The 22,418-nt window shown below is 36.0% G+C and overlaps 1 protein-coding gene across 4 annotated transcripts in view; it reads right to left on the bottom strand.

Moving 5' to 3' along the window:
- Positions 1-22,418, bottom strand: part of LOC115443189 (protein spire) — a 210,742-nt gene that overhangs the window by 143,791 nt on the left and 44,533 nt on the right. For all 4 annotated transcript variants that reach the window (XM_037441670.1, XM_037441668.1, XM_037441669.1 and 1 more), the window contains exon 2: positions 12,211-12,248. In XM_037441670.1, coding sequence (XP_037297567.1) covers positions 12,211-12,248 — 38 coding nt within the window. The remainder of the gene's footprint in view (positions 1-12,210; positions 12,249-22,418) is intronic.

Here is a 22,418-nt window from a genome sequence, read left to right as displayed (position 1 = left end):
TCCAACAGGCCGGCATAATTGTGTAGACTGCCGAGGGGTAATCATCCCTCGTCAATCGACATTCTTTTGGACCGCACTCCACTTACCATCAGGTACAGTGGGATTACTTCGCTTACCCGTAAAAACAAAAACTATGTATCATAATAATATCAGCCCTGCATTATACGCCAATGCTGGGCACGGGCCTCCTCTACTAATAACAGGAATTAGGCTTTAGTCCATCACGCTAGCCTAGTGCAGATTGGTAGACTTCACATACCCTCAGAATTCTTAGACAATTTCTCAGGTATGCAGGATTCCTCACGATGTTTTCCTTCATTGTTAAAGCAAGCTATAATTCACAAAGAATATACATAACTCTAGAAAAGTCAGAGGTGCGTGGCCTGAGATTTTGAACCTGCGAACATTCGTCTCGGGAGTCCGTTCCACACAACCAGGATATAACCGCTTTCTACTTCTTAATTTAACTATGCTAGAACTTATAAGCAAAATGTCTAGTGTTACAAGCCATAACCTCAAAAATTGCAATTACAATCAAAGGGTTACAACTTTCCAACACATTCATGCGTTAATACCATTACTTTGAACATTTAATAGGTTTTAGACGACCTCGAAACACAGCGACAGGTTCCTATTAGTTCTGTTTATTACCATAACTGTCAAGTGATTTGTTGTTTGGACATGTATTCGATGTTTCAAATTGCGGCAAAATTCGATTTTATTACACACGAAATCGAATTGACCCTGGGTGAGGTGAAATTGTCTTTATGTTATTATTTCTGCAGGCCAGCATTAGTTTGAAAACGCTGTCGTGTTCTAGGTTAAAAGACAAATTACAACCGATTCAAGTGTTGGGTATTATAGGATTTTTTTTAACGTCTTAGGGTGATGAATGCTTCGTACCATATAGTCCTTAGCAATGCATAGTTCTAAATGGTTTTTCAACAGATTATAGGCAAACAGTCGTGGCGCCAATACAGTCCTCCGTTCGACCTTTGACTCAAAGTAACTAAATATATCGTCTCAAAAAAATACCTTTATTGCTTTCATTGTGCCGGATAAACACGGGCTCTATCACATTATGGGACGGAAATATGATGAACAAACTCGATCATAAGAACTTACTTCTCAGAGGACATCGGTACAATAGAATATATTGTCAAACTATTTGCCATAGTATACCACAATGTCCCCATTCCCACATTAATAAACACCCCAACACCTCAACAATTGTTATTACACATTCATCCCGCGAACCAATTCGCCAACATTTAAATCTCATACATTGTAAATAATATCCACATATAACATCAATGTACGAGCAGTTTCCACGTAATAATCGGCAAAAATTCTCGGACAATGGCATTGCGAAGTCAAAACATGGAGTTTAATATTGATTTATATGTAAATTGTTTGGAGACAGGCATTCCGATGTGTTATATAGGCAAAGCACGGCCAGTTAAGAGCTAAACGATGACCGCGACTGGCCTGTCATAATGATATGCTGTTGGCGTCTCATGCGTGGAAGTAGTTTGCGATGACACATACTTATCACTAATGCTAATGCTTAACAGTTTTACTTATAAACTTGTTTTAGCGTTAAGAGGTGGTTAAGAATTGCTTAAATAGCTGTCAAAAACATCACCGGTTTCCTAGTGCCTTATTAAGAGGCAAAATGACGGGTTTTGACTTACAGCTGATCGATTAAATTTGTGTGTTAACTAAGCAAGGCTTCGCGATTTTTTTATAAGTAAGACTGTAATAGTAAAGAATATATTTAATAGTAAATATATACAATTTATTTAAGAGATCGGAATCTAGGCATTAGTTCTATTTGAATTTGGTACTAAATTCACTTTCACTAAACACCAGCGTCCCTAGTCTTTTTTGTTATAAAGAATATTTCTTAAATACAGGTTAATGGACATTTAAAATCGTCGACCATTAATAAGTCTCTGAGTTAGATTTTATTTTCGTTATAATTAACATTCAAGCACTAATGCGTATTAAATTAAAAACATAAATAAATCAATCATGGCAAAAAAAAATACTTAATATACATATTAGTATAACTTTCTACCATTTATAGTAACAAACCGTAACAAAAGGAGTTCTCAACACAAAGTTTGAACAATCCTAATTAATATACCAAAATAGTTTAACATAACAAACGTGAACATTTACAATATTAGCGGAAACGATTTGAATCAGGAAGTGGTTACGGTGTACGCGACCGATGCGCCGGCGCAGCCGGTTGGTGTTACATCAGACGATCATTAACGGCAATGTCAAGTTGAAAAAATAAAACAATAGCTTATCAACGGCGCGGCGATCTCAATGACACAACAAAAAAGTTTCGTTCAAGTCGAACGCTCGGTGTAGGCCCCTTCGAGATATTATAGAATCATGGTTTCATGAAGATTTCACTCCTTATACATATATTTTCTATTTTTCCCACTCTATAGCTATCATAACTGAAGTGATTGGCAAAGATATGACATCTTGCACATAATATGCAATTCTATGGTCTTTTCTTCAATTGTCCTCTGTGATTGATACATAAAGTAATATATCACTTCAGTGTAAGAGATGAATAGAAGTATTCATTAATACAAAGGCCGGCAACGATTCTCTGTCTCCTGGTATTGCAAATTTTTATGGGCGGTGATCACTTACAATTAAGTAAAACGTATGCTCATTCGCCCCTAGTAACATAAAAAAACACAATTACTTATTTATTACATTTTTACCAGTTACGTCCAGTTCAAAATACCCAAATAAGTAGACACTATCCATCACACCCTTATCGCTTCGACATAAAGATTACAATTTCACTTCTGAACATCGCAATTGATAATTCGATAAAACCCTTTGACTATGATAACAATAAATTTCATAAGGATACAGTAAATTGCAGATATTTGTGAAGTTGATTGAAAATGATACGTCTAGTGTTTAAAGTGATTGATGCAGGGAACTTTAAGACGAATAACTTACGTAATCATTCCATTCGAGAAAAAATCCGTGAAAATGCATTTTGTAGCGTCGCTACAGGCCGAGGTATGGTTGGCAGATTGAAATTCTCAACGGTATATAGTACCATGAAAAGGTAAGGTCAAAAGACATAGCGTAGAAAATATCTGAAAGCTAAATTTTAATCTATGCAAAGAATATTATGAAATTAATATGTTTTATTATTTTTTACAACTAAACGATATATGTACAATAAGTTCTCACAAAAACGAAAATAATGTAGAAGTTATGACAAGCAAGGTACCTTAATCATCTAGTGCAAAAAAATAAAAAATAAAAATTTTCTTCGATACTACCAAAAATAACACAAATAGGGATCAAGTTCTAAAAAAAAAATATCTTTACTACACATCAATGATATCCAAAGAGATAATAATTCAATGAATATCAACAATATCAATTTCGACACACCTGGCAGCCCTACTGTACACCGTTAGATCAATTGGCCTTTTAGTGGTGAAATTATCGGACCTACAGTAAATGAGTATACTCAAACCGGTTCGGACGAAGATGGCCGTAAACAAGATCATTCAATAGTAAGAAATATTGGGAGTAAGTAACATTCGATGTAAGGAATGAAGGTATTTAATGCAATATAAAGTAACGTCCAATATCAAAGATCTCTGGAATTTTTATTAGATTCTACAGTTTATTATATTTTTAATGTTAAGCTAGTTAATTTCATAAAGTCAACATACAATGTTGAACGCAAATATCTAGATGGCAACTATTTTGATAATACAAATAGGATCATTGACGTATATTCTATAGACACGAACGTCCATATGAAATATTTGTTCAAAATCTAAACTTAAATGGCAACCAAAACGTCACTGTTATAACTTAAATTATTCACTTGAACAACAAATTATTTTACTTATTTGACAAATATTTTTTTATTCACATCCAGGTTTAATTTAGATTCAGGTTCTTATATTATAAGCGCCACTGTGTATATAACCACACGCTGTCAATGTTAAAATCATACTAAAGTCAGGTGTACGGATTGCAGTACAATTGAGTCTAACACAATGAATGTATGGAACGCCAGATCTAGTAGTAGTCGCACATATATATGTCGATGAATAGGACTATAATGTATTATGACCTTTGAATAGAATAATAAGCTATTAAAAAACATGATCAGCCCACATTCAAGTTATAGGCATAATTTTGTAAGCCGTCTCCAATAAACGAGCACATAAATGCGTCACAGATCAAGTTGCCAAAAATATCAAACTGATATATGACTTATAACACAGAGATCGGATAACTGAAGATTTACGATACAAATACACCATTAAACAGCAATTTGGTACATTCATACACCACTTTATTGACATAACGATCGTTTAAAAAGGTCACATTGATAATAATCCGACCTTCCTTCGAGATTTCTTCTTTGGAACATAACATATCGATTCGTAGAACCCAAGAAAAATCCAAAAATGTTAATAAAATTTTAATAGTATTTCCAGCTAAGGGAGTGCTACCAACATTTTATAATGTCATTTGAAAGACCAAACTAAGACAGTTGGGCCGGCCTAATTATTGTGACGGTTGGACGCAAAACCTTCTCATCTCGTAGATCAACATTAGGACTACGTTTACAAATCTAATACGGTAGTATACTTTTCGAGAATAATAAACCACAAACATTACTAAATTATAAGCAACCCTCATGTCATTAATTGAAGTATCATTCATTGCATCTAATCCCCTACCTAAACGTGGGTGATCTTGTTACGTGCAATATATTTACATACCCTTAGATCCATCCATTCAGATACACAAAACATCTTACCTCCTGTGGAGAAAGATTAAGTGAAGATATAACGCCAAAAATAATATTACATGCATTTACCGTTGCAATGACATTTTCAATATGTTATTACAAACGCGCGCCGGGTTCCCGAAACTCGTTTGATGCAGTTTATTTTTGGACCTCTTTATTTCGAATGACATACTTTACCTTAATGTGTTGATGGAATGCATATTCAAATGTATTTACTTTTACAATATTTCCGATCGCTTCGTCGCATTTATTATCGTGAATTAATTCGCCGGTAGTCTCTGATTCATCGTAAACTGCAGTTGTCAATTTTAATTTCTCTAGTAACCACATCGTCTAGTTTACACAACACACATTATGCATTTATTCTTGAAAAGGTATGAAGAGACGCAACCAACGCATCCACTTTTCGCCAAGTGTGTTCCATCCCATGATGTGATAGGGGGCGAGACTATCGCCATATCGAGCACAAATTCCACACGGGCTGATACTGAGCAGAAAAAACCAAATATCACTTTGCCTGACCCGAGATTCGAACCCAGGACCTCAGAGCGCTAGCGGACCGCGAATGCAGTACTACTGCACCACCGAGGCAATCGTCTAGTTTAACGATATTTATTTATATTTTGCCTCTAGTCCATACACTATCAAAGCTATTACTCGTTCCAATTAAGTCGTCCTGAATAACATGTCTATTTACGCATTCCTGTGTAAATGAAGATATAGAAAAAACTTGACGCAAAAAGCGGCAGAGACGTGACGTCCGATACGAAATTAAAATAAACGAGATGCACGGACACTTAGAAAACGGGCTCATGTACAGGTGTTTGCTAACCAAATAGAGTTTCATTAAAGGCTTTTATTATACAATCCATTACGGCGATTATGAGCCGGCTGCAAGCAATTGTCCAAAAAGATCAAAGAGTGAACCACCCATCACGATCTGTATTTTAATTTACATTTATATCGTTATTTATTAATATTGGTGTGTTGGAGCAATATTCTGTAGAAATTATTTCTAACTGAAGGGATGTAAGTGTTCTGGTTACATCAATTCAAACCCTACTGCCACCTGCCGGCTACGTATTTGAGACTTCTAATTAGAATAAATAAAATAGTAAACCAGTGGCTAAGGGTCCATATAACCCAATTCCTTCCAACTTCCCTTCCGTAATTTATATAAAATGTAATTATCATTACAACGATCTGCAGACCCCATTTTAAATACATACTTATAAACTGTGTATGGGTCTCTTTCAGAAAATTTCACGCTTTGTCACTGTATTAAACACTCAACAATCAGTTTCCCCTGCCAATTACCATATTAATACTAATCTAAAATTGAATACTCTCCATCCTAATAGCTAAAAAAGAAAAACAGCACTTGAAAGACGTTGCAAACACTGTCAAACATTAACACTTGAAAGATGCTACACAAACTGTCAAACTTACACAAAACGCAGTTTACACAAAAGCTTTTTCAAAAACACCATCCACATTCGTACCCTCTGGTGCCAAATTAGCAATCCTGGCAACAAGCCAGACACAGCAAGGACGTGGTTATGCAACACTCGAGACTGCACACAATTTATCCGTCACTCCTAATTAGCAGATGTCAGTCGTGTCCTCGTGTTGAATGAAATCTTATCCTGCGGGATTCGTATCGCATTGTGGTGCATACGATACTATACTTTATTAGTGGTGTATGAAAGGTCATCATTACAAATTAACATTGATATTGGTTGCTGTTGAGTATGATCAGTGAAACTGATATTATCCCTTTGTCATCCCAGCCTCTATCTCCGTTTCATTCCTTATATGTTGGCCTTCGACATTCTTCTAGCATTGTGGACGTTTCGATCTCATAAATTCAGATGAATATGACGTACTATTTTGATATAAATATGTTAATAATTATTCCACAGTTTATTATATTCATAATGTTATCAACGCGGAAATTAGATATAATATATGTTCTATACACTAAAAATTGTATTTTTCTATAACCCTACCGTATACTTTATCGACCATTGTTACCCGTTGGCTACATTGTTCCATAATTGATTACCTATTGCTATAATAAAACGCCTTACTTTATTGATTATAATCTAGAAAACACATTCTACATACGCTATTTTCCAGACCACAAAACCTCTCGCAGAAAACAACAAAAACATCACTAAAACACAAATTGCGAACGCGAATGCTATAAATTCCATCGGCCAGCACCTAGCAACAAACGCGCGACCGCTCATAACCCAAGATCGATAACATAACTCACTTTCGCTTTATCGATTACAATCGCAAAAACTAGACGGTCCACCACTAGCATTATTTCCTCCTGTATCCCTAATAACCCTGCCAAATCAAACATCCTTGTGATTGCAAGACGAGTTGATCCAACGTTGTGCGCTTCCACTGAGTCGGGTACCATTTCATTCACCGCGTGAGATGTGATTGAACCCTCATCTTACCCTTGAGAACTGGTCGTTCGAATATTGTTTATACGTGCAACGTGAAATTCTTCATACATGCACCTTTCCATTACAGACGTAATCAAACGAACGCCTTCGTATTGAGTTCAGTTGGTCGTTTTTCACTAGAAACCATTTCTTGGTACATCTTTTATAACTCGTGCTGTGGTTGTTTTATTACATTCTCGATCGGCATCTTTCTTTGGATTTGCGTTTTGTTTGTCGTTAATTACAGATGTAGAAATTAGTGCGACTATTTTCTTGTTCTTTTTTTGAATTGCTGTTCGATGACCGATCAACCGATAGTTTTGATACGAAATTGTCTGCCTGATGGCATAGACGTATTTATTTTGATAATTAGAAGCTGATAATAACTCAACCATAAAGAAAAGCAAAAAATTATTAAATTCAAAGAGTAAACGTGGTTTCAGCACAACATTCTTTTGTGATTTTAAAGTTTGCAGAAATTTGTAGAGATTGTGTTCAGTGTTCAAGTCACGTATCATTTTTGGCGCACACTGTTAAAAATAGTGGCGTATTGCGGAATCTTAATGTAACTTCAAACACATCTTTCTCACATTTATTCTCACGAGTTTCATACATGGAGTGAATAGAAACTAAATATCACATAACTTCAATATTTAAATAGACAAGCGTAGGAACATGTCTCTAACATTTAAAAAGTTAAAACGTACTGAATAAATTATTCTTTTTAGATAGCACTTTTACATACATTATTCATTATTGCTACTTTTCTAATAAGAAATAACCTTCCAATTATAAAATAGTCATCTTAAAACTCGAATCTCATATTTTTGCTGGTGGAAGAATACATTTTATATCCGCCCTGATAGCGACCACCGTACACAAGGTGTTGAAACCCGCCATAGTGGCCCATGTAAGTGTATCGCGTCCCGGAATCAGCCTGTGTATATCCGGCTCCAACGGGCCGGCATAATGTTATCAATAGTCCAGGGGTTGTCATCTCTCGTCAGTCGACATGCTATTGGACCCCACTCCACTTACCATCAGGTGCAGGGGAAGCACTTTAGCGTACCTGGTTAAAAAAAATTGCTAATGATACCTAAAAATATTACAGTGCACTAGTGGGCACAAGGTACTAATTTCAGGGGACCAGTGGGTGCGGAGCCGAGCCGTCCACAAATTTTCTCCTATTCATGTAATAATTTATTACACCATTTGATCCAGTACCGCGACGCCCTAACGTTATCATTACTAAGACATCAAAACTGGGTGAGCCCAATGGACCCTCTGCCCACACCACATCTCATACATAAACAAACTCGCCTCTTGCCTTATCTAAATAAAGAACGATACAAATATGGCAATAAAGTTTTGAATCGCCCATAAGGAAACCACTGACGTATCCGAGTTGAAGGTTTGGGGGATGTGACCCCCGAGTCGCAGTAGTCAAACCCGCTCAGATTCTAAAATCAGGATTTAATTAAAAAAATATGCTCGCAATAAGATCTATCAACAAAGTAGATTGTGAAGTTGTTGCAAAATTCATACAGACATTGGTATTGCTTTAATTAAAACAAGCATTAAAAAGTGTTTCTAGTCTATTATTACATCTCCTATTATAAACAACTGTCAAATATTAACTAGGAACTGGGGGTCAGACCCCCCCATCCTAAACAAATTCCTAGTTACGCCGAGACAACCGGATCCGCCGCGACGGGCCGGCTCCATTGATCACGTTGATGGATGCTGGGCCGGTGGTCGATGGTACACCGCGGTACCGTTGCGACTTGCGACCACCACATTAGTACGATCGTCGTGTTGTTGATAGTTTATACTGTGTTTGTATAAGAATGTGAATTTAAATTAATTATGTTGTTATTATAATAAAAATATTTTGATTTACTGAAGAAATCGGTAAATCAAATGAATTTGACACCCTCTGTGAGAGGACGGTCAGCGAAACAAGAGGCCGCGGAATCGATTCCTAACGAAAACTTTATTAATCAAATAGGTTCGTGTCAATTTGTCGATCAAAGGGGCCACTCGCGGTTGCGATATGAAAAAAATTTAAAGCGTTAGATCTTAACATCTATTAACTTAAAAAAATCTAAGGACGCATATATAACTGATTGCGGCTGCATTTTTTACACGGGCACATTGGCCATCTGCACCTGATGATAAATGTAGGAGCCAATAGAATGTCGACTGACGAGAGATGGTTACTCCTCGGCAGTCGACACAATGACGGCCTGTTATAACCGGATATACACGAGCTGAACCCGGAACGCGACACACTCACGTGGAGCACTATGGCGGGGTTTAACTTCTTGTGTACGGCGGTCGCTATCAGGGCGTATATAAAAATATCCTACCACCAGCAACATTTTAAAATCGCCATTAATTAAATAGAATAGTAAATGATTTTTCGTTAACAATAACCTACATCACTGACCCTGAAGTCATCACAAAACAACCATAAAATTTCAACATAACTTATAATCAATACGACAATGGTCCACATTCGAGTTATCTTGTTTGCATAATTAACGAGCGCTAACTCGGATGTTTTAATCCTTTTAACCATTAAAATACTTGTGCAAATCCTGACCTGGATTGAGTTTTTGGCGCTGTATAGACTCGGGTCAATGTTTGATGATAACGTTGTTTAATGAATCAACAGTGTGCACGGTTCTTTATTAAAATTAAAATGATTTATTAATAGGGTACGATTATAGCCATTTCTTTTTGGAGTAAAAATATAAGCAAGATGATTTTAAATAATACTAGCTTTTGGAGTTAGACAAAGAGGATGTACCGTAGGATTGTTTGTCTTAAACAGTTCTAAATAAAAATCCGCGATAGCATATATCTACCTTTTATGTGGAACTCACTATAACAAAAATAGTGAGTCATGAATATAATTAAATCTGATACTCTTTTTGCGGGACTTTTATCCCGAAAAACTCCTTCACGCGGGCAACGCGAGCAAAAACTAGTTATATGATAAAACAACTTCATTCTTACGGCATATACTGAGTAATAATATGCGCATTTTTATGCATTACCGGCCAAATGTTTCGGAACGTGTTGGCGTAACATTTAATTGTACCTAATTCAACACTAGAGCAATTAATGTATTTTAACTACTGTTACCAATGCCTTATAATACATAATACTATGAAATAACATTATTACACTACAGATATGCTGCGTGATTTATTTCTGTAACAAACATACGGAAGTAAATATTGGATGAGTTTCTTGTGGCAATTTCTAAAATTAATTGGTTAGATAGGATTCTAGAACTACAGCGGTAAACTAATGTTTAAGAAGTTTAATAATATGGAAATAGGGGATTTTTTATCAGCTATAATATCTATTAAATAAAAGAAAATATTTTTCAATAAAACATTATAAATTATAAACTGTTTTAAATTTAAATATATATTTATATTTTGCAAGTTAAAATCGCTTAACTGCAAGTATGCACGGTAAACACGTACGAGCCGAACGCTTCCGTTGCATCAATCTCGAAACGTTTTATTTATCAGTTTACATAATATGTGATAAGCTTCTGTATAAACTCGCGGCCAAAGTGATCTATTTTTTTATAAATCGCCGACGCAAGTGTATCAAATTATCTGCTTCGGTTGGTTTTTATGACCAGCTCCTGCCTCACATTCAGCCTTTTTAGATATACCAATCATGTAAAAAAAACACTGTTACTCAACTGGAAATCGATCCCAAACCGTCCCAAACCAAAGCTCACATAATAATGTTGCCATTCGCCGTAGAGGCAATACATTACCACAGTCATGGAACGCCAAAGAAGAAACGCGGAAGATCAGCGCTGGTTTTTTTAACAGCATATGCTGAGCTGCGATTGCTGATGCTGATTTAAGTATTTTTGTTTTTGTTAATTATTATGTAATTTTGCTTGTTTATTTATTTATTTCTTATACACAGGAACATCAACAGTTTACACATAGAATTAATATTAGTTCAGTTACAAATAAATATTTTCTTTCTTCCAAAAATGCAAGAGACCATGTAAAACCTTTATGGAAATTAATCAAGATTGTAAAGATTTTTTTTTATTTCACTAACACGAAACTCTGTACCTTCTTAGTATGAACCAATGGTACTAATGCTGGCCCATTTATTGTACAACCTAACATGTGGGTCGATTTTTTTGCCCTGCAGTACATTTACGGCGAATCCACCATTACTCTAAATTGGGTCATCCGTATCGTAACTGTGTTATAAATTTAACATTACTATATCTAATCTAACAAATGGACACGCCCTTAATTACAACATCAATACATGTTGTTAATAAAACCATATTATTTGGATATTGTAGAAATGTTACCGTAAGTGATTTACCTTCTTTAGGCTAAAAAAACTGCGGAGATCCTAGGTGCGATCTTCGGAGTATCTAAAAATTTATTATTTCTATAAATCAGTGGAGTAAACCGAGGGAAAAGAATGCCTTAGTTATCATATCGCGACCAATTTAATAAAACACAAAAACTAAAACTAACGTTAATAAACAGAAAAGGGAAGCCGATAGGAATCGAATTGTATGAGCGCATCGCCACCGCTATAAACAACGGATTTGACGCGAATTAGAATAGTACTGAATATCACCGTAGTTTCGCCCCATAACATACAAGAAAGTAGCGAAGAGGAAGCCGATTCCTACCGGCTTCCCTTTTATAATTTATTTAAAATCTTATCATCATTAGAAGGATTTGCAGACCGCATTATGCTTGTTATTAGTACCTTAAAGTCGTGTCGAATCCCTTAGGGAAATTTCACAACTAACTGCAAGACAGTATCGTAAAATTGTATAAAGTTCGTACTTCGTAATAAATACATCTTGCTCTCAAGAATGTAATATTGCAAGTTATAAACGCAACTCACCTGTTGTTCAGACGTAACCTCCTCTCTACTGCTGTCATCTGTAACAATAAAATGTATAGGTTAAATATAATCTTATTTTATCTCCTGTCTCTTACTTACTAATATTTTATAGTTATTACTAGCTTTTGCCCGCGGCTTTGCATGCGTGTAGAAGTTTTCCCGGGATATAAAGTAACCTATAATGGTCCCAGGGTCAACCATCTCCTTACGAAACTTCATAAAAATCCGTTCAATAGATTTTGAGAAAATCGATAACATACAGACAAAAAAGGGGAGTTTGTTTTATGATATAAAGATTTATTGTTAACCGTAACGTAATTTATATCTCTGTGAGTAGGAATTAGTTTTTCTAGTTCTTTATATATGCCAATGTAATAGAGTATGATTCAGTAATAAATAAATAAATATTATAAACATTCGGGATGATAGCGTCCTTTATCCCGGAAAAGGCCTCCAGACCGAAACGGGAACAAAACCAATGAATAAACGCAATCCAATAACCATTGATAACGGTTGCACCGAGATCACCTCCGCCCTAAAACAGTAGCGCAGTGGAACGACTCGACAGTGCCAGTCTGCTAACTGCAAGACGGGTCTTCAAGATGGCCCGACGATCTCGTCACCGCGCCACCGTTGCAGGTCGACGACCCGCGCCACGGCCAATTTCACGGATGCAATGTGTCCGAACAATGTGTGCAAATCGGATGTTGGAGGTTGACAGATTTTGTGACGTTTCGTCAAATGTTTGGATTCAACATTGGTCAAGAGTATTTTAGCGATTAAATAAACCATAATCAAGATTAATATAAAGCAAAATAATTCGACCTTATCACTGCAATTTATAAATAAATCTTCGCTAATTTGAATGAATTACTTTCGCATTTTGCCACACTGATACATGCAAAGAATGCTATTGACCCCTTATATTTATTGCGAACAGTCACGCTTCGAACATTTAGCCAAATTCGGTGATAAAAAAACACGCATTATATTTAACAAAAACGTTACCCTTTAGTAGTTCGAACCATTGAATTTACGGACAGTAAGATTCTAGAAATGCGTTCAGCAAAAAAAGCGTAGCACGAAGTTGAAAAAAAAAACAATTGTCATAGACATCAGAAAAAACGCAGTGTAAACACGAAGAGACGAATTAATAATGACTCCACAAAAAGGCGAAGTTAAGAAAAAGGTTGCTTCCGATTAAAAAAGAACATTTTGATATGATGATAGAGTTCTATTATTATATAGAGTGGACATTGGAAAGATTGTCATATAACAATTTTGCGCTCATGCGATGGTTACTGAATCTACCGTGAAGATCCAAAACCCTAATGTAAATATTTCATATTGTTTTATATCGTGATTTGCATGTTTTTAATACGCATATTAACATATTTTCTGTAAATATGTAACTTTTGTATTGATATCTAAGTAGGCTGTGACATATTTTCATATTAAAATAAGACAACGACTTATTACCAATTGGTAATAACTTTTGGCGCACAACTTTGGTCTTGATGTGCCGTCTATAACTAACTATAATTTAATATCTTTGTATGATAACAAGGTTGATATATACAAATAAATCGCAATCGCAAATAAATACCAAAAACTAGAAAAACTATAAACTAACAAAGCCAACACACAACAAGGAATCATCTCATTAGGGATGAGTGCACATAAGGCAATTACTGCATATCTCATTAAATATTTGCCTCTCTGTAAACATAAACACTGATAAACCTCTCGACACAATGATGGAACTGTTTTAACTTAACAAAATACGAGGCGCGTACTACACGCCCTTACTAAACATCATTCGATACTTACTAGCAGAGATACATACTAGTTCTATGTTAATTTTACTAAATGATAGATTAAATAAAATTTGCCTTCATTAACCGAGTAGAATACAAAGATTTTACAAAAAAATTAAGCTTTACAATTATAGATAAGCAACATATTTGTGCATGTCGGATTCACATCGTGTAGATGTGAATAAAGTAAAAAAAATCTTAAGTAACTTCATGTATTATATTTATTTTATTTATTTAGTATTTGGGAAACACACGGAACAATTACAACTGAATATACACAAAATAAATAACAAAATCCAACAAAGTTTCCACCAAAAGCAACATACTAGTAGAAATTGAACGGAAACAAATACTAGTGAATACAAGAGATACTGCCTCATTTCTGCCGTTGGATGCAAGCAATCATAAGTTCCGGCTTGAAATATTATGCCAGTAACATCTAGTAACGTAAAAAGTGCAATCAAAAACAGTTTTTTGTAATTTTAAATTTTGTGCGCTCTGATGTTTATCCGTAGGCGTGAGGCGTGCCTCGGACGAGCGGTTTGCCTTCGTTAAAATTTAAAGAAAATTTAGCCAACAAGGAAGTAATTTAAAATATCTAATATATATAAAAAACACTATGAAAAAGACATCACACTAATTTACACTATAACGGAAACAAAAATGGCTTTAAAATTATAGGCTGTAGAACGAAGCTTCTCAACGGGAACAAAGAGTTATGCAAAACTAGAATTTATGTTCTGTGACAAAAAACATTAATTGTAAAATACGATAAACCTACACCAACAGCTTCCGTGTCGCAGTTAGCGATGAGCAGGCTAAGAATTTTTTCTTAACTGAATTGTTTGGCTATTGATTCAATTGCAGTTTTAGAACAAATTTTATGTGACATAAAATCTGTGAGATACTGATGGATAAAACAATCACTCTAAACCCTATTATAAAAAGTTCATGACAACATTCTATAAGACTTATTTAAACTGATTTTGTTAAATAAAATATTTACTTTTCTTGATCTCAACTGTAGCCAAAGTTGACTAGAAAATGAGACATAAATCACCAATTTCAGATAGAAACACTTTTAAACTCACTAAACTGCAACCTCACATGCTTCGAATTCTCATTTCTTTCGAAAACATTATAGAAAACGTGAGTTTTTGTATTGTCCATTCCACGCAGTCCAAACGTTTAAATTACAGAACAGGAAGAAAGCAATGCATCAACTAAAAACAACCTTTCACAGAAAACCTGTTCGGAGACAGTAGCGAGCCTAATTAGGCGGTGCTCTTGCCGAGTTTAATAAATAATTCAAAAGATATAATTACGAGTGCGAATACGGAGATTTGTTTTAACGGAGCGTGCTCGGTGCGTTCAACCCGATGTGAGAAATATCCTGGATCTGTATTCCAATAGCTAGAAGGATAGATGGATTGAAGATAAATTTATTTATTCCTTCTAATATTCGATCTATTTTTTTTTCGCAATTTGTTTCTTCGTTGTCTACATCCGCTATCCCTGCATACCTGAGAAATTCTCTATGAATTTTCGAGGTCGTGTGAAGTCTACTAAGGCCTTATCCTTCTCAGTAGTAGAGGAGGTCCGTGCCCAACAGTAGGACAGTATAATACAGGGCTGATACTATTATTATAACCAGTAATGCGACCCAGAACTTATGAACAAAATATAGCAATGCCTTAAGACACCCCGACCCATAATACTACCAGAAGACATTTTCTTCGCACTCGCCAACATAGCAGGAAATTGTGAAATAGCCGATTCAATTAACACAACATATTTTTTATCATATTAGTATCCAGTACAGTTAATTACGCACACCGTACCTCATAACATACGCAATTACATTTTTTACTTAACTTTCCTACATTCTATTACCTTACAATAAATTTCGATTTAACATCGGCTTCTACTACCACATTTTATCTAATACGTGACGTTGATGTCGTGATAGGTAACTGTGAGTATATTTTACTGGAATCAATTTGTAAGATGTTAACTTAAAAAAAATGTTATTCAGGATGAATCGTGCGCATCGTTTCTTATGCAACTGAATGAAGAGGCAAACAAGATGCCAGTAGGTGGTAATCGTGCTCACTTAATAAAAAGCTAAATGGGAGTACCACTACTGTAGACTCGCAGTGAGCCAATCGCAAAAACTAAGCAAGATACCACGATGAACCGCCCCTCGCTTGTCACACTGAATTTTGAAATAGGAATTCTCATACCCAATTTACACTAGCAACACCCAATATTTTCGAATCGGAACACAATAAATTTCCACTGCTGGTTGGTGAGGAAAATACATAAATAAAACCAAGCCACTCAGTATAGACTGGTTGTATGACTAGCTCCAGAGCAGAATATTGTGGTAGAGGGGTTGCACCTAAAAAATATACTCTGTCGTGGACATTTTTCGCGGAAAGAGACAGCCAAGTCTGTTAAATTTTAAACTGCACCATACATCTACGATAAGCTTTTGTTATTTAGCTAACCAAGGATAAAATGTGTTAAACCTTGCGAATACCGTATGATCTGAGATCTTGTACGATGACGTCACACCGGTCATTACACCAAACGGCACGAGCTACGATTGTCTTAACTGCCGAAAAAGGGTAACGCACGCGTTCTGTTACATCAAGCAAATCGTATACAACTTCTACTTTAAGCATAACATAAAAATGCTATAATTTTACGCGCCAATTTGCATTTTTAATGAACAATTTAACATATTACATATTTCTTTTTTAACAGTTTTATAGACAGAAAGAGATTCTATTTATAAACGTTTATTTTTTCCAAGTTTAATTTTTATATCATTATGTTCAAACTAATCAATAAAGACTTCATATCACTTGTTGTACCTATTATTTTAATAAACAATATTGATTATAATGAAATAATTAATATAATTACACAACTTTCTCAAAACTCAAAACTATCTAAGTTTACGCACAAAGCGAACTAGTAAATCCATAGAAGACTAATTCGAATGCAATGGCGCAACAAAAGGCACAATTAACGCTCGGATCGTGCACCCGGAACGGGACGTGGGATAACTGACGACAAATAACGGGAACGGAGAGCAATACAAAATTATATATCAGAACATCCCATAAAACAGATCGAGGCTTTGTTGAGATAGCGGTTTTAGAAAACGGTAAAATAAGCTCAATTATTTACAACTAAATTATAAGAGCTGCTCCCTTAGTGTTTATGTCAGCGTTAACTTGTAACGCGGGCGTGTTACGTTAACATCAAGTAATGAGCTTTAAATGGTTCTGTATGCCAAGTTGCCAGTGCCAGTTTTCTGTAGAGTACCAACGCTACCCAGAAGTTTGATCTAAACCGTACTATTACGCTTTTTACTGGCAATCTTCAGATAAAGTCTCACACTGCTAGTTATTATATTGACTACAATGTCTTTCATATGGAAACACATCACAATGTTTAATAAGTGCCATAATTTAGGAGACATTAATTTCTTCTTTAAAGATGAAGTTTTGGCAATATTCCAGTAATATGACAGTTCCAATCTACCCATAAATCTCTGGCTCCGCTTTAACGACTGCTGCCAAATGCTGAATGTGCTTTAGAAATACTGAACATTTTAATTACCTATTTTAGGTGGTAGATGCCAAACCGTGAGGCAACTGCAGTACATATCAGTGTAGAAGATTCCATAGAACCCAATTCCTACTGAATTCCTTTCGTAATTTATATAAAATCTAATAATCATTAGAACTATTTGACCACATTTATTAATACACATATGTTGTGTCGGGTTACTTTTCGAAAAACTTCACCCTTCGCCACTGGTACATAAAACACTAGTTCCAAATATCCACGCTCGATATTACATTTGCCTACTGACCTTATGTCAGTGTGATAAAAAAACCTGCCTCGAACTGCCTTGGTGGCGTAGTTGTACTGCATGCGCGGTGCGACAGCGCTCTGCTGGGTTCGAATCCCGGGTCGGGTAAAGTGATATTTGGGTTTTTCTGCTCAGTATCAGCCCGGAGTCTGGAATTTGTGCCCGATATGGCGATAGGCTCGCCACCTATCACATCATGGGACCGAACACACTTGGCGAAAAGTGGGTGCCCTGGTTGCGCCTCTGCATACCCCTTCGGAGACAAATGTGTGATGTTGTGTGTGTGTGTGTGATAAAAAAACCTTTTGAATCAACACTTCATCAAACGCAATAGTTGCATAACATGTGAAACACAACATCAAGTACTGAGTCAATAACTTATAAAGTATTCATAATTTTATCTAAAAGCCATTTACCATAACTTGTCTGTCCACACGCACGTAATCCCCAAGAAAGCAAATCAAATTGTCAACTATCACTTCCCATACATCTGGTTTTATGTTAAGCCATCAGTCCTAAAATGGGAATAAAGGAAAGAAAGTACAACGCGATATAGAAAGAACCTAAAATAGATCACGAGTTTACCGTGAAAGATACTTCTAAAAATGGTATTTAACTAATAAGGTACAGCAAATAGATTTATATACAAAAACTATAAATTCTTACGTAAAGAGTTGACGCGCACTTATCCCCAAGCAATGCCTTATATGGCATACTTAACATTTTATCAATTTAAATCGATTTTTCAAAATTTGAATTTCGAATTGTCATGCCGAATGCAGTTTCATCACGATCCGTATAAAATCTATTTCAAATAGGTTAAGTCCATTATTGAAAAGTTTATTTTGAGGTTTATTTTGCCAATCAGTGTGCGGCTAAGTAAACGCGTATCAAACACGTACGCGGTGCTGTAATGATTGTCGTAATCAATTTGTGTATGACGGACAAACTAGTTCGCTTCTTACAAGACCCGTAGTTCCGTGAAAATGTTGTGTTGAATATATTAAGTGACTGCGTCAAGTTTCGATTCTACTGCTGGAGGCGATATTACGTTAATCAAACATTGTAGGTAATGTATGTAATTAACGGCTACGTCATCTCGCTGTTGGTCAAAAATCTTCAACTGCTTGTTTCGCAGAGTGTCATTGTCATAATGGTTTGATCGTGAGTCTATCTTTTCGTCTATAATCTCCTTGCTATTTAAATGAAGCCTTTATAATGCAGTGCCTCTATCCATGTGAATTTAATATATTTATCGAATATCTTTTTTTTTTAATAGTGCACGCTAAAGGGACTCCAGTGCACCTGACGGAAAGTGAAGTGACTTCTAATAGAATGTCGACAGGCGAGATATGATTACCCCTCGACAATCGAGATAATTATGCTGGCCTGTTGGAACCGGATATACACAGGCTGATCCCGAAACGCGACACACTAACGTAGGCCACGGGCCACTATGGCGTTTTAACACCTTGTGTACAGTGGTCGCTATCCGGACAGATATATAATATATCCCACCACCAGCAAAAGCGTATTGACAATTAATTATAATAAGAATAGTAACAAAACTTGTATAGAAACCCTTTCAGCCGTTCGCAGGCTACATGCACGACTTATCAAACTACTATTTTAGATATAGAGTAACTAGCAGCCATGCAGTGGAAATATGTAATTTATGCCTGAGCACGAAGACCCAATTTCGAATATGGCGGGTATTTACTATGATAAGTGTAGTGTTCGAAGCTTGTGTAAGCTCAGGCTTAAGCCTTGCAATATCGCCACGTCCCGGAGCATCGATATAATCCCGCTGGTTTCTTTAGATCGATCGTCCCGGTAAGCTGTTGAATACTAAAAGGGTTTTTCTTTCTCGTTCATCGATTTTTAAATTATTTTCAAAAGTATTTAGTCTTCTCACTATCAGATCTTCAAAATGATGGTCAAAGGAATAACGAAATATAAGTATTTTCAAGATGCAAGGCACGAAGCAATCACTGTTACAAAATTGATAATGATGATGATTCCTTCCTAACTGAATTTCGATTACGGCGGCCATTCTCAACGGAGATCAGCAAGGTACGCAGGAGATATTATAGTGCACAAGTGTGTGCGCAATACACAGGTCCACTCTCTGTTCCTTCACGCTTATATTCCGGTAAGATGGCAACCCAACATGACCGGAGTGAGATCAGGCGCAGGACCAATGGCTTTACGTGCTTTTCGAGGCACGGGGGCACCACACCGCCAGCTTCCTGACTCTGAGCTGTGACTGGGTAATTTTTAAGATGGAAAACCCCAGTCCCAATTTTGGCCCGACCCGGGATTCGCACCCAGGACATCACTGCGGTAGTGGTACTCGTATCGTGTACAATTATAACTACGCCACCGAGGCAGTCAAAAAACAATAACAAGTTCAACAAAATTTCTAATTTGGGTAATACAAAATAACCCAACTTAGAAATCGAACTTAGTCCCCGCTATCACTAGAGTCATCCACTACACCCCTCGTATTGTTTAATATATCAACTTACAGTTTTATCGCAACCGCTGTTTATCTATTCGGGGTATTGTTTGTCTAGATTTAATTTTTCAGCCCACATCATGATGTCAGCGGCGCATGTGTCAGCCAGGTGTCGGGTTGCGAAATAGGAAATGTGCGACACTCATTCGCCCACTACATTAAAATAATATTATTTTGGTGCCACTAAATTTGGATGTTGAAACTATAAAAAATATGTTTTTTAAAAAATCACTCATATTATTGGTCATAGTGTTTAATTTAAGAGTTAAGCTTGAAGTGAAAACTGTTTATATTATTAAGCCTCCTCGACTACTGAGAGGGTTTAGGCCTTAGTCCACAACGCTGGCCTAGTGCGGATTGGTAGACATCACATATCCTCAAATTCCTATAGAGAACTTCTCAGGTAAACAGGTTTCCTCGAGAGATTTCAACTCATACTTACTATAAATTTTAACAGTCACAAAATAAACAGTGATCTATCTCAGTAATCAGTTCTACTTTAATTACTTACATTTTACATTAATGTTTCAAAACATTAAAAGACTTTAAACCGTCAGTCTTAAATAATTAAACTACGAGATTCTCAAATAAATGCATCATGACAATCGTTTCCTTGTATTATTGTTTATTATTTCCATTTTACATATAACTGTTCACTTAATTACACTGCAATTGATTTTATCGGCGCTGATATCAATAATAACATCTAGAATCTAGATCGTTGATACAACTGATCTAGGACCTATATCATACTGTAATTTGATTTTTATCTTCGCTCGAATCAATCAATAAGAGTCATCAGGTGCATCGAAAATTGCTTTGGCATTTTGGTTGAGGTGATCACTTACTGTGGTGACCTCAAAATATATCTTTTGGGACTGATAATAATTGGTGCGAGAACAATTGGGCCGTCTCTGGTTAATAGGATTTTTAATTACGTATGTAAGTGTGAGATGGAGAAGTCTCGCAAAAATCGCAACCAATTTTTCAGACAATCCAAATGTAGGTGTGTGTGTGTGTTTTTTTTTGTTGAAGCAACCGCTGTGTTTTCACCGACAGTTCCGAAGAATGAGATACAGAAGATTCCCCAGCTTAGAGTGTGGCGAAGGAAATGGAGGAAGGATGAGAGCTTTCTAGGATCGGCGAAAGGAAAAAGGAGGGGAAATGTCCACGGGGCGATTTAGGCCTCAATGTGCTATACAACCACGAGGAATGCCCACTGCCGTGAATGTCACTCCATGTATGAGCGTGCATACAGTGTGAAGATCGAGCGCACAAGAATTGCCTCGCAGGGTGCAAATGTAGGTCACGTACATCACGAGCTTCTTCTTCTACTAAGCAGTTCGGAATTCATTATTATTAATCCCTAGGCAACCTTTCACCTTGTAAGGTGAATTACCGAAACCAATCAAATCTGACATGTACATTCAGGTATTTCCCTTCAACCATTTAGCAGGAAAAGGGTTATAAAATTATTTCCTAAAGTGACTGACTCGACGTTGATTTTTTTTAGCCGCTATTATCCTATTTAAACGGTACTTAAAAGACGTTTAAGATTTTATCGGGAATATCCTGCATCCTTTTCAAATCGTATGTAAGTTTAACGATCGTTATGAGTTGGCACGAGCTGGTACAATTGTGCTATTCATTATGGCAAAAATAAGATAAAAGCAAGCAAACGTTCTTACAGTATCTTACAGTTATAATATAGCTGAATTTCCCAAGCATTTTTTGGTAATACATATTGTGTATGTATGTTTTTTTATATTATTCTTTCTTGCCCCCTATCTGAGCTCTATGGGCGATATACGAGATGAGAAAATAAGTAGAAGAAGATGTAAAAATCGCCAACGATTAAAGTAACAAAGTAACAAATCATTATGTAATGTGACTGGTTGACGTACGAAAATTACATTAGGAATCTAAATTATCACACGAATATCCCCCAACACGGTTATCCCCCTTAAGAAACTTATCTGGGCTA

This window comes from Manduca sexta, chromosome 23 (assembly GCF_014839805.1).
Source record: "Manduca sexta isolate Smith_Timp_Sample1 chromosome 23, JHU_Msex_v1.0, whole genome shotgun sequence".
Taxonomy (NCBI): Eukaryota; Metazoa; Arthropoda; class Insecta; order Lepidoptera; family Sphingidae; genus Manduca; species Manduca sexta.
Note: the sequence above shows the minus strand (reverse complement) of the source record. Positions and strands in the feature narration are given on the sequence as shown.